At 38.0% G+C, this 18,452-nt stretch overlaps 2 protein-coding genes across 3 annotated transcripts; one reads left to right on the top strand and one right to left on the bottom strand.

Moving 5' to 3' along the window:
- Positions 1 to 126: 126 nt before the first annotated feature.
- Positions 127 to 12,096, top strand: Rab8 (RAS oncogene family member Rab8). Its single transcript, XM_087350957.1, has 5 exons — positions 127 to 613; positions 2,772 to 2,832; positions 3,624 to 3,828; positions 4,019 to 4,159; positions 8,872 to 12,096. The coding sequence occupies exons 1-5, from the start codon at positions 490 to 492 to the stop codon at positions 8,965 to 8,967; spliced, it is 627 nt and encodes a 208-aa protein (XP_087207083.1). The 5' UTR covers positions 127 to 489; the 3' UTR covers positions 8,968 to 12,096.
- Positions 12,097 to 12,862: 766 nt separating this feature from the next.
- On the bottom strand, positions 12,863 to 18,444 carry LOC110834611 (WD repeat domain 37). 2 transcript variants are annotated; one of them, XM_022073979.2, is made up of 10 exons: positions 18,240 to 18,444; positions 17,899 to 18,119; positions 17,486 to 17,556; positions 17,289 to 17,411; positions 16,520 to 16,714; positions 15,801 to 15,973; positions 15,248 to 15,488; positions 14,380 to 14,518; positions 13,578 to 13,824; positions 12,863 to 13,222 (listed from the first exon to the last, which is right to left on the bottom strand). In XM_022073979.2, the coding sequence occupies exons 2-10, from the start codon at positions 18,057 to 18,059 to the stop codon at positions 13,091 to 13,093; spliced, it is 1,482 nt and encodes a 493-aa protein (XP_021929671.1). In that variant the 5' UTR covers positions 18,060 to 18,119; positions 18,240 to 18,444; the 3' UTR covers positions 12,863 to 13,090. The 2 variants fall into 2 exon arrangements, with proteins under 2 accessions (XP_021929671.1, XP_021929670.1); XM_022073978.2 differs by having other exon boundaries at positions 18,271 to 18,442.
- Between the last annotated feature and the right edge of the window lie 8 nt (positions 18,445 to 18,452).

Below are 18,452 nucleotides of genomic sequence, written 5' to 3'. Positions count from 1 at the left end.
ACTTATTTTTTGCCAATCTGTATTTTGAACAAAACATTTTAATGTAATTACTAGGTAGGAGGAATTAAGTATTTTAACATCTGGATGTCTTCTGGAATGTGCCGTGTTGTCCGACAGAAAGTGACTGACGTTTTAGAGGTGCAGTGTTAATCATCATGACGATGATTGTCATTCAGTTTCTATTAGGTTTGACTGTGCAACATCTTGGGCGACAATCATCTTCATACTCGCCGCCGAGAGACGTCTCAAAATTGTGGTTATTTATGGTCGCCTGTGACAACGATTATAACGCTACCTTGCGTGGAAATGTCAAAACGAAGGAAAGAGATTTTGTGATTCCGTTATTGCTTCATCTGTGGGCATTACTATCAAGTCGTATCTATGATACAGGAAAGTGTGTAGTTTGATTATAGTGAAAGTAATGCTAGCCATATAAATCGACTGGACCGTGATTCGGCCCTATGAACGGCATATGACAATAGGCATACAATGGCAAAGACGTATGATTATTTATTTAAGTTACTGTTAATCGGTGATTCCGGAGTTGGTAAAACGTGTGTGTTGTTTAGGTTTTCAGAAGATGCGTTCAATACAACTTTTATTTCAACTATAGGTAAGGCACTATTTGTAAGTGAAGTGTGTTGGGTGAACATTACCAAGGTCCTTGGCATTTCGTACGACATTGATGTTATACCATTTTTTAATGTACGTGTTTTAATGTTTTGCATTACATTTCAGAGCATACAATACTTGGTGTCATTGTATTGCTTTACAAAAGAAATGGGTTGTTGTAAGAATTAGACTTGACAAGAATACCCTCTGTTATGATATGACACTTGACTAACCTTATAATTTTGTGCTTGTACTTAAAGTCGCTTGTCAGTGTTTCCGGTAATCCGTAGTTACGTCATGTTGTAAGGCGGCTGTATGTTATTGAAAATACAATGTAGCAATTACACTTCAATTCATTAAAACAATGGGAACTTCGTCGCTTCGAACACAGTCACAGTTAACAAATATTTTACTCTTGTGACTTGTTTTAGTAATATTCTGATTAAAAACAGATTAGATATACCAGTCTTATCATATCTTATAAATAGTTTGATGATTCAGCATTGTGAACCACTTCCTATTTTGAATTTAAATGTATACTGGAGTATCTGCATATTATGAGTTTCATATCCTGTTGGACCATTTGTTCTGAAGGGGTGTGGTCATAATTCACATTAAGTTTAACACTGAGTAGCTTCTGTAAAGCTTACTTTGATTGTGACAGAACAGAATGGAATTTGTTTGCATTTTATGACCAAGGATGTGTAACAGGTCATAATACTGATTCAGTACTTCAATGAAATGAGGTAGTTCATGCCAGTGTAAATACATATACATTGGAGCTCTTTACAGAAATATTTATAATATGTAAGGATCTTTAAAGTACTTTCTGCCTTGTAAGAATCAAAATTAGATTTTATTTGCATTGCATAGATTTTTTACAGGACTAATCCAAGGATATAGGAAATGTCATGTACATAATACAAATACATAATTGCCTGTCACAATTATTGATAGCAGTCTTATTTTATGAGGATATTATTCGGGGCAAATTAATTAATAATGTACTATAAAAAGTACAATACTTAACCCTTTGAAGCCGAAGCTTGCATAAATAATATTTAAGAATTCAGTTTGTACTGCAAAGAAAACAGTACTTCACTGGTACAGTGGTCAGTTGGTTAATGTTTGAGGAAATAATTGCTGTTCTTGTAAGAATTATATAAAAGCAATAAATACATTCTCTGGACAAATGCAGAGTTACTGATTATTAAAGTAGGTGGTACATTTAGCTATCACTGGGCTTTAAAGACTTAACAAAATTGTAAATTGAAGCAAATTCTTCCATACAGTATGAGATTGGAGATGATAATATTTTGTTGCTGGCTTAAATACTTTTATATCATGATTTAAACTTTTATTGTGAGCTGGAAGAGTGTTGAATAACTTAATTCCCCTTGATAATACAGCTTCCTGATTTATTACTCTTCAGATACTTGATATTGTTTAAACTGTAACTTTCACATATACTGATAAAATCTTCTTGGCTGACCAGCCTCATCAATTTCGGAACATTAGTCTGAATGGAAGACTACTGTTCTGAGTTGTATCACCTCTTCTTTGTGACCGTGGTGATAGTAAAACTTTAACAACTGCAACAACCCAGAAGTCAGCCATCTTTTGAGGCTTCATAATTCATATACTTCAGAAGGTATTATTAGGATGATCAAGTGAAGGGAGATGAGTGGGCATGTAGCATGCATGGGAATGATGAGAAATAAATGCTTATTTTTTGTTTCAAAACCAGTAGGGAAGAGACCCCTTGGAAGATCTAGACATAAATGAGAGGATAATATTAAAATCAATTTTAAGGAAATAAAGCAGGAATAATCCTTTGGCTTCTGTAAAAGTTGGGCAGTTTCTTGACTAGCTGTGTGACTGTCACCTTCTTCAGATGGACTCTGGTCCTTGGAGTGATTAAATTATTTAGTTAGGTAAGTTATTTAAAGGAATTTTGTGTGATGAGATCTCAGAGTCCTCTGGGTATGGCAATTAAGAAGAGAAAACTCTTTGCCCCTGCTGGGACTTGGCATTCAGCGTGAAATTGTCTCCTAAGAATGTCACATGAAGGAAGTTATGGGTTACTTTGTTTTGTATTCTCTGCGGTTTCAGTACTGATTTATCACAGTTGGCTTGAACTGTACAATTTTATGTTTTAGGTATAGACTTCAAAATTAGAACAATTGAACTTGATGGGAAGAAAATAAAACTTCAGATATGGTAAGTTGTATTGTTTGTTTTCTTCTTTGTTACGTATTCTATGTACAAAGTGAATGCTTGTAGGGATGGTTATATATCTATAGCTGTGTATATGCATTTTTTCTCTCTCCAGAATTACTGAACAGGTTTCAATAAAATTTAGTGTTCAAGGTTTGCAATTAAATTCTTGGGAACATTTAATTTTACTATGGCTGTTTACTCTTACTCCAACTGTGCATAAACCAGAAGTAAGCTTCGTAAATGTTCCAAAAAATGGCTCACAATACTGAAGTTTGTACATTATGTAAAACAACAGATCTCATTAAGATCTGCAACATTTATTTGAAACATTTTTCAGATGGTCAGTGTTTAGTGAAGTACAGAGGAAATAATTTTTTACTCTGTTTAGTTCTGTGTGACTTGCTTTGAAATAGTACATCTACTTGTGCAGATAATGAATATGAAGACAAATGAAGTATTATATTAGCAAAGAATTTGTTCAAAAGAAATATATGCGTTCCATTGGAATATAACAAATATTCACTGTTGTTTAATAAGTGCAGAAGATAAGTTGAGGATTGGAAGGTAGATGACATTTCAGATCCCTTATGTGTATGTCTTCTTACGTTTGTTTTGTTGTGAAAACATGTACCGGAACGAATCACACAGACGCTGCTTTAATGACAATCATAATTATTGTCCATATTGTAGCGAATAAAGGAGAAAGAAATTGACGACTTATGTACTAATCTTCTGGAACTGTAAAGAGCATTATGATTGAATTTATAGTGCTTGTTAATGCGTTCCTGCAGGGACACGGCTGGACAGGAGAGGTTTCGCACAATTACCACCGCATATTACCGAGGAGCCATGGGTATCATGCTGGTATATGATATTACCAATGAGAAGAGCTTCGAAAACATCAAGAACTGGATCCGTAACATTGAGGAAAATGCCTCGGCCGATGTCGAGAAGATGCTGTTAGGAAACAAATGTGAACTCAATGAGAAGAGACAGGTGTGTTCATTGTTTTAGAATTTTCTGTCTTTATCTTTTCTTTGGAAACTTCTCCATGTGTAAGCAAATTCTTGTTTTTCTGTTTAGTAACACTCGTGTGCCATCCAGTACTTTGAAGATTTATGTGTGAATTCCTGTTCGATGTGTTGACAGTTGTGATTTGTTATCTGTGTCTTATGCTGTTTTGCAGGTGACAAAAGAAAGAGGAGAGCAGTTGGCAATAGAATATGGGATCAAGTTCATGGAGACGAGCGCCAAGGCCTCGATCCACGTAGAAGAAGCGTTCTTTACGCTAGCAAGGGATATCAAGATGAAGATGGAGAAGAAATTGGTAAGTTGCTTTTTTGATATTGCTAGGAAGCTTAGTTCACTTACTTTAATCAAAACGGGAGTCACATTCTTTGTATCCCGTGAAAAAAAGAAATTGAATACAAATTTACGAAGGTATGTTTTGTCACGTGTATCTTTGTTTTTAGTTCGTTTTTATATGACTGTAGATAAGTCCTGTTAATGCTAGGACACCCATCATCCGTTGTTACAATGAAGTCTTGCTGGTCGATTATGCCGCTGTTTTGGACGTTTTTCCTTTGTCTTTTCGTTTTATGAGTGGCACGGATTGGCTGCTTAGGTACCTGTTGATCTAGTGGAGCTCAGTCCTCATTGTCCAAGAAGCAGCCAAAGGAAGGAGATCTGAGTCAGTTATAGGTTGCTGACTAGTAAACGTTATTGCATTTAGTTATTGTGAGAACTTGAGATTTTATGTCATTCCACTCTCTGTGAAAAACAGTAACTATGTGATGGTAATTGTCGAATATCTTTCTGATGTGACTGTTCCAGCTGATGCACCTATTAAGGTATGATATATAGAGGATGTTCCATTTTCAGTGTGGCCATAATTTCAGTTATGTTGTCACTTGAACACTTTTCGCAGACAGACACTTCCTTGTCGTGGTATGTTTATATCTGCACAGCTTTAGTGCATTGGTGTGAGCATTGGCCTAGCAACAAAGATGGCCTTGAATTGAGTATCAATGGGGAGGTTGGGAGAGAATACTGCATGGGGGTGGGCCTCCTCCTAATGTCGTTTTTGTACCATAGCGTGTGATTGCTGTGGGGTTTCATTTTAAATGGTATAGCCTGTCTTTATTAAACCCAGTGCACATAGAAATTACAGTTTATTATTATCATGCCTTTTAGCATTATTCTGTACAGTCAGTTTTATCAGGTGTGGCCATGCAGTACGTCAGATAGTTGGGTGCTAGCTTTTCACCATGCAGGTGTCAGTTCATTTTCAGGTTAGACCATGTGGGATTTTTTTATGAAGAAAATAACATTATGTTAGACATTTTTGTTAGTACTTCAGTTTCGATCCGTGAGTGATTTCACTGCCTCTGACGTGTGCGATAGGCCTGGCCAGCCAATACATTGTTACTTGTGGCGTAACCTATGACTTGGCACACAAATAAACTTGAAGTAATAAACTTGTCTCTTATTTAATTACTCATCAGCAACTATTTTAATGATGTATAAGTGTCAGAAATGTATTTACCTTGTTTCAGTCTGTGTCTAATGTGTTTCTCTTTTCTTTCTGTTCTGATTTTGCAAATCAACTGGTCATGTCATGGCAGAAGGTAAAACTTTTCTCTTCCTCACACCTGTGCATGATTTGTTGCAACATTTGCATTAACTTTTCAGTTTCTGTTATTTTCTGTTTACTAATTCTGATAATGTAACATTTGAATGAGTGACAGAGTGAGTTTCAAAATTCTTAGGAATTACTGTCCTTCCTGATCCTTAATCCTTTAACTTTAAATTAAATTGTACCTTGTAGGATCTGAGGCTCTCACAGCAGTAGTGTGAAGATGGCTGTTTTCTCGGTTGTCCATACTACACTATGCTACAACCTGGAAGATCTTTAAATTTTACTTGCCTTCCTGGAAATAAGTGAACGGCCTCTGTCTTTGTTCTTGGCCACGTAGAATGTGGGCAGACATTGATATTTCTGTCTTTTTATCCTTCCTTCGCTTCATCTCCCTGTCATCTTTCATTTATAATGCAAGATGTTACCATCATATGGCTGCAAGCGTTTCTCCAGCTACACATTTTTTATCCTGTAACTCTGTATGCATTATGATATAAGGGAGAATTAAGTTACATGGGCCCTCATGATAATTGGTTACTTCAGCACTACAGGGGAGAGGAGTAACCTAACCTCCATCAGCTGCATGTCCTTTATGTGTCACTTAACAAGAATATTTAACTTTAGCAGTTGTGTATCATATTTTTGTCAGGAGGTTTTTACTCCAGTTACTGTTCATGTTTCATAAATTTGTTCTCACTGTTACATAATTTTCCACAAAGAAGTATTAATCATGCGTCTGTAAATTTAGTGAGCCATTTGTAAGTAAACTCGTTGTCATGGTAATGTTAAGCTTTTTAAATGGGTTACGTAACAAGTTACTCTCATTTGCTTGATAAACATTGAACTGCATATAGTTCTGTTATTCGCAGAATCATGAAAAAATTTAGACTTAATTTTCTGAGATTGTGTAATGGTATTTTCATAGCGCAGTCAGTGCGAAGTGGTAATTTCTTAGCGCTGCAGTTCAAATTTGTGGTGCTAAATGAATTTGTTGTCTGTAATTGAGGTACGAGGGTCGCCCATTAAGTAATGCCCCACATTTTTTTTCTCAGCCAATAATGAAGATAGAAAAGTGCACTTTTACATGCTTGAGATTTGATGTTTCCCGCGTTCGTGTACGGAGTTTCAAATGATTCAAACCGATAGCGGAGCTGTAGTGAACTGTTAAAATGGCGTCTGTGAACGACTCTCGTTACAAGCAACGAGCTGTAATTGAATTCTTTTTTGCTGAAAAAGAAACTGTGGTGAACATTCATAAACGTTTGTGTGCTGTGTATGGAAGCTGTGCAGTCGATAGGAGCACCGTTGGTCGCTGGGCTAAGAGAGTTAAAGCTTCAGGAAGTGAAGAAACCGAGCTCCGTGATCTGCCGCGCTCTGGGCGTCCTGCCACAGCCACCACTCCAGACATGTTGAACCGCGCGGATGCCATTATTCGTGAGGATCGGCGCATCACAACTCGACAATTGGCCCAACAGCTTTCAGTCAGTAATGGAAGTGTAATTGCAATTATCCGGGCTCTTGCATATTCGAAGGTGTGCGCAAGATGGGTTCCACGAAGTCTCACAGCAGACCACAGGATTCAAAGGAAAACGATTTCTTCTGAATTGTTGGAGCGTTTTGATGCTGAGGGAGAGGTCTTTCTGTCCCGGATCATTACAGGTGACGAAACCTGGATACACCACTTTGAGCCGGAGACAAAAAGGCAGTCAATGGAGTGGCATCATCCTCAATCACCGAGAAAGAAGAAATTCAAGTCAACTCCCTCCGCCGGAAAAGTCATGATGACTGTCTTTTGGGACAGTGATGGGGTCATTCTTGTGGATGTGATGCCAAGAGGTGCGACCATCAATTCAGACGCGTACATTATGACCCTGGAAACCCTCAAGAAGCGTTTCCGACGAGTTCGGCCTCACAAGCATCCAGCAGAAATTTTGCTCCTGCATGACAATGCACGCCCTTACACAAGTCCGAGAACCCGGGAAGAAATCACCAAATTTGGTTGAACGGTGCTGCCCCATCCACCCTCCGACTTCATCTCTTTGGGCCACTTAAATATGCTATCCGCGGAACAAGGTTTGAAGATGACGAGAGCGTTATTCAAGCAGTGAGGACATGGCTACGTGCACAGGACAAGAGCTGGTACCGGCAAGGCATGCATGCACTTGTTCCACGCTGGCGTAAAACCGTACAAGTTGATGGGGACTATGTGGAAAAATAGTATGTGTAAAGGAAACATTGATTTATATTGTCACTAAATTTGAGCCATCTTGAATAAATATGTTCTGAGGAAAAAAATGTGGGGCATTACTTAATGAGCGACCCTCGTAGAATCTGGCTTGAGCATGTTTTAACAGTAAAATACTGAGGAGAGTATTTTGACTGACTAGAGAAGAAGCAATGACGGAATGGAAAAATTACACAGTAGCAAGTTTTGAAGTTGCTGTTGAGTGGTTAGCACACCCACTTCATATGCAGGATGCTCCAGGTTTAAACTTCCACACACAGGTGGCTGTCGCCACTGTTTTCGTGGCTTTCCTCAGTCCCTGTGGGAAAATGATGAGATAATACCATGAATGTGATTTCCATCCGTTTTAATATTATCCTCCCATCCTTATCTATCTATGATCCAGTATTAGGTAAAGCATATTAGTGTTGGAGCTCCTTTTTTATGTTTATCCACTATTTTATTGCTTCTCCTTTATAAGTCTACATAAATGTGAGATGGTGTGCTATATGTTGTGTCCTGACTTGTATTGAGTGACAGGGACATTTGTGTTCGGCAAATTCTGTTTTCTTAACTGTGTTTCATTTGCATGAAATAATGTATGCAACTTTTCATTTCTCTTTGATGTTTATGATGTGACGTGTTTGTATCGTGGAGTATTTGCGTGGCTTTTACTGACTTGCAGTATTTTTTTTTAATCCGTCTCTATATAGCACTTTTTATGTAGAAACGTGTTAATATTCATATACAGTAATGAAAGGAAGGATAGTGATGGATTGAAATTTATTCCACTTTTTGTGAACAGGAAGATAAGTGGAAAGGAGTTCATTCATAAATGTTGTCAGGGGAGTTAATCAGTGTTATGTTACTAGTATTAAATTGTCAACTTGTGACTCATTGTCTTGGAAACTGTTGAAGATACAAGTGAGAAATACTAAATTCGAAATTTGCAAAGAACACGTGCGTGTGTTTGTGTGTTCTGGTATGAATTACTCTATCACCTTTCTTGTTTTCACAAAGTTCCATTCTGAAAGAGAGATTTCAGTGCCAGAACATTGGCTTGCTTATCATTTTCCAACCATTCTTATGGTTTTTCATCATGTCTTCTGGTAAGAAGTTGGCGTACGATGTACGGAGATTGCAGCCACTGTTTGTTGAGGGATATCTTCCTTTCCAGGAAGCAAGCAATCCTCCGAAAGGTGGGCACCAGCTCAAATCCTACGAGCCTCAGAGAAAGCCTCCCAGCTGGCTGTCTCGCTGCTCTTTGCTCTGACGAATGGAAACATCGTTCCACTTCTGGCCTCATTTTGTTTCCTGGGCAGAAATTCGTCCGTCATCACTTCATGTTGTCCCACTGTGAAATCAAAGAAAGTTTTGATACATTAATTACAGTATTTGTAATACATAAAACCAAAATGAGGTATTGAGGGTTCTTTTGTCACAAGAAAGTACTGGGGGAATTAAAGGGTCATGTTTCTAGCCCAATATTTTGGTGCACAAGACTGACAAATGCTCGCAAGTGTCCAGATCATGTGTGAGATTTTATTTTTCTGTTGTCTCGATGAAGAATACTTGGGTAAGCACCTCTAAATAAATACTCAATACTTTAATTTAAAAATTGTATTTTGAATTTGTGCTGTTTTATTATGTAAAAGGTGTTTTGTCTGAAATTATCATTGGAATTTTTAATTTTTGTTCTGGTTCCCCCACCCACTTTATACTTTGTCCTGCCTCTGGCCCGTCTCTCGCTTTTTTCTCTTTGTCATGTTTTTGTTTGCTATTTTCCCCAGGTCACATGTCAGGTTTAGGGTTGGTTTACAAGCAGAAATGTATCTAGTTCCCTTTTACACTGGCAAGTGGTTTTATGTGATAGAACTCTCTGCACAGAGCAGTACGATAAATCATGTGTCATGTATTAGTATTACTATTATGTATGTTGATAGGAGGTAAGACTACTTATTGTTTTGTAATGCAGTTAAACAGATTGAGGCAATAAATTTAGTGAAGGATTATCTTCTTCAGTTGAACGGATTTCATCCGTGCTTGAGACAGGCTGTACAGCTGTAGGTGTTGCGGGAGCAGCCATATTTACAAACTGGTTTAGGAAGCTATTTACTTTAAATGTGTTTTCATTTGCAGTAATTCTGTCTGAAAATGAGCTTGGATAACCTTATCATTGTGTAAAAGTTTACTTCCCTACAAGTTTTCAGTTTCTGTTCTTTTTATAATTTCAGATAATTGTTGTAAATGTTAACAGTTACTGCACAATGTACTTTTGCAGGCACTGAGAGATTTGTCACACTTTCGCAGAAGTTAACAAATATGACAGAGACCTCTGTTGTTCAAATAAGTTGCTTGGCCTTGCAATCTCTTGTTGTATGCATTAATTTTATTAACAGAAAACTAGCCACAAAGTAGTAGATGCTTTGAGTAGTGACTGACCTACAGACTTACTGCAGAATTATTGCAGTAAAACTGTGGCCTGGATTAGATGATGGTCCGGATAAGTGAAGTGATAAACTTATTAAAACACCATTGCTAACAGTTAACAGTCATTTCAAGCCACTTTCTATGGTTTCCAAGCATAGATAAGTTGATATTCTGCTTGTATCGAACATATTTGCAAAATTTCAGTTCCAAAGATGTCAGAACTAGATACTGCAGTAGCCAGGACTTTTCAGATTATGTAGTATTAAAATTAATAGGGTTTGGATTTGTCATCTGTGCTTTGTGTTGTTCATATGTTTCAAAAATTGGTAGACCAACAGGAAAAAATGGAACATAATTTTAATACAGAAGATGAAAATATTTTTTGATGTTTGAGTCCATCTGTCACATTTGTTATTGCTAGAGTTAAAATTAGTTATTTTAAATTGAAAAAAAAATTAAGTAATTGTCAGAGCTGTGAGGTTTTCACAGTGGTGAAAAAGACGTCCGTATTGGTTTTCTGGGTTGTGACACCATGAGGTCTTGTAAGCAATATTACTACAAGACAACTCAGAAGATCACAGTTGACGGTATAAGAAAGTGGTCAGTTATAATCATGTCCTGGGCCAGAAAGTTTCTGTTCAGATTGGTCTAGAACCATATATGGGTTTTATGGACCTGGTGTGAGTATAACTCAGACAAAAGAATGTGAATCATTACATTTTTACACCCAGTAGTAAAGAAATGGGTTTGAGGTAAAGTAAGAGGTGTTGTAAGCAAAATGCAAGCAGTGCATAATTACAAAGGAAGCAGCTCTCTCAGTTCACTTTAGAGTAGAAATCTCACTTATTTATAAGTTTGTTGAACTCTGCACTGATTTTGAGAGTGGGAACGGAAGATGTAATGTAAGTCGTCCTTCTCCCAGTGCCATGAATACTGGATGTCAAGTAAAAATTTCTATTATGTGGTGGCTTAAAAATAACTCCCTCAATTGATGCTTACTGATCCTAAGTGAGTTTTGATTGATTTAATTTTTCATACTCACTGGTATTTGGATTTGAGGTAAAAAAAAGTTTAAAACTGAAATTATTTTTATACAAAACACATAAACATGGTGAGTTATTTTTGGGTACACCTTTTGTAACATTTCCTCAAGTTTTGTCAATCACTTTCTAGTTTATAAGGCAACATACAATTTGACTTGTGCGCTTGCCAAGTATCAGTTTGCCAGACTTTGTGCGACAGGATCCCGGAGTGTGTTCACAGGTTCTTGAGGGCTCCTGAAGCCAAAGGTCAATTTCACTGAAGTCTGTGGTGAGGTGGTTAGGATCCTTTTGTCCTCAGGGTTCAGTTGTAAACGTGGAGGTTGGCTGTCATTCTTTTGCCTCTCGAACAAAATGTTGGACTTGTGGTTTGACTAGTCACAATTTTTAACAGTTTGTTACACTTGTAAATGAAAATTCTGGAAATTTTCTTATAATACTTGAACCCTGAAGGAGGAGGCAGAAAGGTCTTGTAAAATGTATGTTTACCATTTTGTTGTTGCATTAAATTGGGACTTCCAACTGAATACCCTGAAACCTCGTTTAGTTTGGAGAAAATGAAGTGTAGAATTATTCGTAGCATTCCATCTTTACTGCAGTGAAATTTGAACATTGTAGTAGCATGATAGAAATTAGACTATGAACGGCCGAGATGAAATTTTTACGATGAATGTGGAAGTAATAGATTTAAGTCTGTGAAACAAATCTTGAAACGTCATCCAACAGGAAGAGAATAGCTTAATCACCTGATGAGTAGTATTTTTATTTTCTGTGTAATACATAAATGACTTGATACATGTAGCTTTTGTCCTCAGGGCTCAATATTTTCAGATTAGAAGGGTTCTGCAGCACACAATTTGGGAACCACTGCTGTTAATAATAATCTCAATGGATGTTCACTCACTTCTGGCAATAAATGCAAGTGTTGCACATTTTATTGTCCGTTTCATCTGCGTTTGAAGCTTTTGGTTACAAATAGCGGCCGGCACCAGTTAACACTTTCTATAGTAGCGTCTGATGGCAGTTCTACTTTTTCCCGTAAGATGGCAGGTGGCTTGTAACGATGAATTTACACAGTGGAGTTAATCTGTGATACTTTTATCATTTGGTGCCTCAGTGACTGACAACTTTTTTGTTCTTGTGCCTTAAAATAGTCCATGACCATATTCTTCTTCCTGATGATGATTTGCAGTTGTCCTATTTTACACTTCTGTGGCCTGTCTAGTTGAATAAACATGAAATAACCCAAGGTCCAGGCAGATACAAGGATATTTGTATTAAATCTATCGCATTCCTTTATCACTGCACGGTTTCCTGTTCCACTTGTAGCGAACGTTTATGGCTTTCATGATAATGATAACTGGCTAGGAAATTTAACACACATTAGTTTTCTTTGAAAGATTTGTGATTTAATCAAAACAGATGCTGACTTGTATGTGCTGAGGCACTGCATTATATACAGTTAAGGTTTATTTAAATAAATAGACTGAGGAAACGTGTCTGATGTGTGGGAGATAACTGGTTTGAGTCTGGCTGGGGACCACTGTTGTGACATGGGTTTTTCACAGGTATTTAGATTGCTCATACAGGCTGCCATATTGGTATAAAAATTTATGATGAATTTTTAATTCCTGGTGGTTTGAAAGTTTGGTTTATGAAGAAGACTGACATACATTTACAAATTAAATAAAGATAATAAACATTAAATAGCGCCACTGCTGCATTTTATTCAGTGCTTTTTGGATATTTTCAAGAGCTGTGATCAACAGTTGTTTAATTATTTATTAACATTGCACTTATGTTTAAATACATGTATATTAAAACATTTCAAAACAAATTTTAGGATGTGATAACAAGAGATTATAACTAATATGTCAACACCGTTACTACTGACACATATGTACATATTATAGAAGCATGTGCTTATTAAGAATCCTTGAGGCATGTGCTGATAGACCAGCCAAGGATGAGACGGTCGAACCCACAGGAGAAGAAATTGCAAGAGAGGTTTGCTGAATCATCTCCCCATGCCACACAACTCACCATACGCCGGTGTCCCTACAACACACATATAAGGTATGTTACTATATTTTCATATGAGGAGCCCAGGTGGTCTCTGTTGATAATCCGAGCAGGTCATGGCAGTAGTAATGATCTAGAATTGTATTTGGGATAGTTGGTTTCATTTGACTCATATTTGTCAGTACTTGGCTCTTAAGAAATGAAGTTGCAGTTTATAGTAGTATTTGCAGAAAATGGTCATTAGGAACAATGTCAAGTCATCACTAGTATCAATGCTGATCTCTACACGTCTCGAAAACTGTCTCGTTCCTCATCATGACATTTTACTGTTGACATTTATAAATTCTGATGCAGAAAGACTTACTGCTGGAACCTTAGTAAGTTTGTTCACCTGTCTACTTGTTCTAGGCAGTCTGGCAAGCCGCTGACCACCTAGATCGAAGAGTCGCACTTGTCTGTTGTCGTGGGGAATAGCCACTACTCCGGTGTTTGAAACGGCCAGGCGGTTTGCTGCCGAGTCAGATCGGATTGTTGCGAGTGAGGACCGCATGTTGCGTAGGTCCCATACCTTGACACTTCTGTCATCTGATCCTGACACCACTTTGTCTTCCCTTGTGAACACTGCACATGTCACTGTCCTGCAGTAAAGACATTTCACAAACTGAAATTGAAAATTATTGTAATTGACATAAAAATTACTAAAGTAAAGTAGAGTAGTTCTACGAAGTACATAAGAAACGCACGAGAAGGGAGAAAATCTGAAAGAGATGAAGGTATAAACTTAAAAATAGCTGGTGAAATTAAGGAAGATGTGATATACATGTAGGACAAGAGAATTCCTTTGGAAGTCCAAGAAAATATGGGAAAAGAATAAAGAAACTAAAGACTAAGAACAAAGTAGAGACAAGATACAAGAGGAATGCTTATTGGAGAATAAAGACGCATGGAGAAGGCTTCATCCTAAGGTGACCCATCCTGTTGGAAACGTCAATGGATGATGAAATAACCTGACAGTTACTATAAGTTACGTGGCAGAGGAAAGATTGTACTGGATGAGGAGTAGGAGATGAGGGCCTGTTTTTTTGTATAATACTGGAAATTGCTTGGACAGAAGACAGGTAAACCACAAAAATGATTAACCTCCTGAATGTGAAATAGTTTCATCCATAAGAGGAATGAAAAACAGTACTCACTCTGTGTGGCCCTGGAATACCGAGACGGAATGGATCGGCTCACGAAAATCCCACAGCCGAAATGTGGAGTCCCGTGATGATGTAACGACAAGGCGTTGGGTAGGGTGGGATGAAGTGTGAGTCAGTTCCTGATCGTGACCTGCGAGGACACAGTACAACATAACTGCTTTCACCGGAAAACTGTGCACCCACCGAACACAGAGCTCTTAAATCTGCCATCTGCATGGTTGTTCCTCATGTACCACAAATACTGATGCCACTCCAGGGTACATGGTTTGCAGCTAACCAAGAATTTTCTGCTGATTAGTCCTGAGTTGTTCAAAGCGTTTTGGACGTAAATGGATCTTGGAGAAACAGATTCCAAGACTTCTACAAATATGACTAACCTTCAGGTTCCATGATGAAATTTCTTACCAAACAAGTGATTGTACATTTAACATTCCAGAACTTGTATTTGGAAGATAAACACCTCTAATCTGAGCTATGTTACTCGGCTGATTTATGTTCCTCACTCTTTTGACAAATGGCAGGACCACCTTCAAAATGACCACAAGAACCATTTATAATCATCTTCCCATCCTCTGCAGTATCTGTTCTTAGCTCAGAGTAAGAAACAAAGTTCCACACCCATATAAACAAAAGGTAAAATTAGTTTTGTGTATTGCAATCTTTAAGCATTCAGGATGATAAAAAATTCTGAATGGATTGGTGTCTGAATTTCATCTGCTCATAATTTAATTTCTAATGTAATTCTGATTCATTACTATTGGTTCTAAGTGTGTTTAAATTTGCCATCTCACTGGAGGATAACTCTGTTACGTTTTGTTCTGTATAATGTAAAGATTATTTAAATTAACAACACACCCACCACTAAGCGACTGTAGCAGTTCTCTGGTTTCCACGTCATACAGGCTGGCTGTTCGATCCCACGAGGCTGTAATGACCTGATCACCACCAGGCAACCAATCTGCTGCCATCACAACACCCGTATGACCTGTAAACTCACAGACAGGAGTGCGCAGACTTGGCATTCCCTCTGATGTACCCACTTCCTCCTCATACTCATCTTTCTCACATAGATCTATGTCTTCTTCTGACGAGTGTCCTTTCTTCAACATACAAGACAGGATATGGTGATCATACAGGTAAAGTCATCCCAGTGCTTTGGCAGCATCTTGCCATGGAGGCATTTAAGGGTGTGGCCTGACTGCTTTGCCTCTGGGGATTTTAAAGAACTCTCCTTCAGCCCTTACAGATCTCCATGGCAGAGTGCTTATGCACAGAGATAAGTTTTATATTAATAATGAAAATGATATATTGTCTTTAGTTTACATAAAGACTGAGAATCCTCACATTATGCCTTCTTACTTGTTGCTGCTTGGTGACATGAGTCATAAGGAATGGGATCCGGTGCCACTTACCGCCTGGTCCCACGTGACCACAGCTTGCCACACGTGAGCCGTCTGGTCACCGCTGCCTGTCAGAACCAGGTCTCGGCTGGGGTGAAAACGAATAGAGTTGACAGAACCCGAATGTCCCTGGTACTGGAGTAGACATCGACCTGTCTCGATGCTCCACACACATGCAGTGTGGTCTGCAAATAATGAAAGACAATTCAAAAGTGTTTTTTATTTTATCTCTTTAAGGCACTTCAACAAATAACAGTAAGATCTGGAGTGCAATAGTTACACAAAAGGCAATGAGTCGTGCAAAAATACGCTCTGCAGGAGAATGATACCAATGCAAAGATTCATGGTAAACTGTTACAGAAATATTGTCAATTATCTATAAGGTAAAGACTGATACTGTATCCAAGCTCCAAACCCTGGAAACTAATGAGAAGTGGCACAAGATTGTGGCGAGTGTCAGCTCATAATCTGGCTGCTATCCTCGCAGCAAGAGCCGGAACACCCACAATGGATAGGAAGGTGGCATCTCAGAACTAATCTCAATATGGTGGCAAAGACCAAAATCACCGTCCCTTCCAGAATGAAACCAATGTTGTCCGTTGTCCAGTCTGTAGCCATACTGACTTACCCTGGCTCAACTTGTGGTCGTCTGGGTTGTGACACTTGTGTGGTTTATTTGCAAGTTCCTGAGGTATCGTTTAGTACCCTGAACATTTGAGATGTGGACCCACCTGCTGCAGCTGTCCCAATAATGGGCTGTCCAGCACGAGCTACAGCCACATCCCATATCCCATCCTTGTGGCCAGAGTACTCTCGTACAAGAGAGCAACTTACAGTGGGCCCTTTGAAACTGGACACAATCTTGCTTGTCTGGGCCTTCAGTTTGTGTGCTGTCTTGATTTTTTGGGACCCAGATCCTGTAACAGCTGAATAAGAAAAATTGTACTTAAAATGGTGTTTCCTGCATAGTATGCTGCTTTATATATGTGTCCGACTTCTTTTATGACAGTTGAACCTGAAAGTTCAGCACTGTTAATACCAAATACCACCACTGGATATGATCCCAAGCCTGTCCCAACTACCTCACGTACTTGAAATTAATTTCCACCACCTTATGTCTCTTCCAAGAGTATTCTGTGCCAAATTCTGTATGAATTTTTCATCTCTGTGTAATCAATTTCATTATCCTAACAATATTAGGAAATCTAACAAATACTAATGTCCCGAACTGCTCTTACTTCATGCTGTGTTTTGTTTTTCAAACATTTTTGTTTGTCTCTTTCAATAAGAGCACATCTCTAACCTGTATGAGACAAAATTTTACTTTATTACATACAGACACATGCCTTATCTTCAGCATGATAATCAAACAGGATATTTTTTAACTTAACAAGAGTTTTCAGAATTTACCTTACTTTTTTACACATCTGAACTTTCATATTTTTATTTTGTGATGACATGCACACACAATTAGACACATGTGCATAATTCATTACTCACATTTCTGTTTAGACAAGCTCTTGGATGAAGAATTATCAAAATCTGTGAGGTCATAACTCTGCTTATCGCCAATGAATGATTCACGCTCCAGCTTCTCATTCAGATTTTCAATCTTTTCTTGCACTGAAAATTAAAAGTGTTACAAAGGGAATGCAAAAGAAGAATCATGATTGTTCATGTCACTATATGTTACTTACAATTCACATTTTCTGTGTACAAAGTTTCAAATTCCTTCTCAATCTGCAGGAAGAGTTCGTGAAGCCGAGCTCTGCAACAAGATTCGTTAACTGAAGTTCACAAAGTGTTGAAATAGCAACTGCTCCACATTTCATCTCTTTGTTAATGAAGACAGGATCATTAGCATCGCCACATATATGACATCGTCCTGAATGAATATTGTGGTTTAGTTGTTGGTATTAACTAAAGACTCAGAAAACCCCCCAGGATAACTATCCTCAAGACCAAGAACCTCCCAAATGTGCAGCAGATGGGCAAACTATGCAATCATGATGTGATTTTTATGTCACTGTACAAACTGTGTGTTGGTTTCGTGGTAAGGTACTGGCTGCCTACAGGAAAGGTATAAAGTTTATGCCAACTTCTTACTAACCTAAACAACGGTGGAATCATGCTGTCACCATCCATGTCTGTGCGAAAACTGTGGCTCTGAAGGTTGTGAATTTCACTCTCTGCGCTACTTTGTACTCGGGGAATGTTAATACGCTTGCTTTTAGGTTTTCCTGCGTGATTCTGTACAACGTCCTGTGGCATGCTGATTTTAGATGAACGGCCTCTCACAAGAATAAAGTCGTTCAGGGAATTAATCAGCAACTAAAACAGAGAGAACAATACTAATCGCTGTTAACCTTGGCCTCAAGAAATATTTAATGTATGTATTTCGCCCTGTAATCTGAAATATCTATTTATACAGCACACATTTCGATACGTCACTCTTAATGGATGTTCGTCATAAATTTCATACCAATAGATTCTTCTCTACAATTCTTTATCTTTCGATACATTTAAACGAGTAATAATACGACACTTCGTATAGAACAGCAAACCATCTTGTTATTGATGTATTTATTTTACTACACTTGTGGGAATTCATTTAGTGCAGACCACTAAAATCCCCTTCTGAGGGAAACTTGTATTCATTCCGGT

This window comes from Zootermopsis nevadensis, unplaced genomic scaffold (genome assembly GCF_977971745.1).
Source record: "Zootermopsis nevadensis isolate Lab colony 2312 unplaced genomic scaffold, Znev_1.0 Znev_ptg000017l, whole genome shotgun sequence".
Taxonomy (NCBI): domain Eukaryota; kingdom Metazoa; phylum Arthropoda; class Insecta; order Blattodea; family Termopsidae; genus Zootermopsis; species Zootermopsis nevadensis.
This window is presented reverse-complemented; position numbering and strand designations above follow the sequence as displayed.

Bases quoted from the DNA above. Each gene is read 5' to 3' on its own strand.
- Rab8 (XM_087350957.1), top strand. From the start codon at position 490: ATGGCAAAGACGTATGATTATTTATTTAAGTTACTGTTAATCGGTGAT. The intron at 614-2,771 runs GTAAGGCACTAT...TTTATGTTTTAG, and splicing joins AACTTTTATTTCAACTATAG to GTATAGACTTCAAAATTAGA. The intron at 2,833-3,623 runs GTAAGTTGTATT...GCGTTCCTGCAG, and splicing joins AAAATAAAACTTCAGATATG to GGACACGGCTGGACAGGAGA.
- LOC110834611 (XM_022073979.2), bottom strand. From the start codon at position 18,059: ATGCCACAGGACGTTGTACAGAATCACGCAGGAAAACCTAAAAGCAAG. The intron at 17,557-17,898 runs GTTAGTAAGAAG...ATCTTGTTGCAG, and splicing joins ATGATTCCACCGTTGTTTAG to AGCTCGGCTTCACGAACTCT. The intron at 16,715-17,288 runs GTGAGTAATGAA...TTTCTTATTCAG, and splicing joins GAGCTTGTCTAAACAGAAAT to CTGTTACAGGATCTGGGTCC.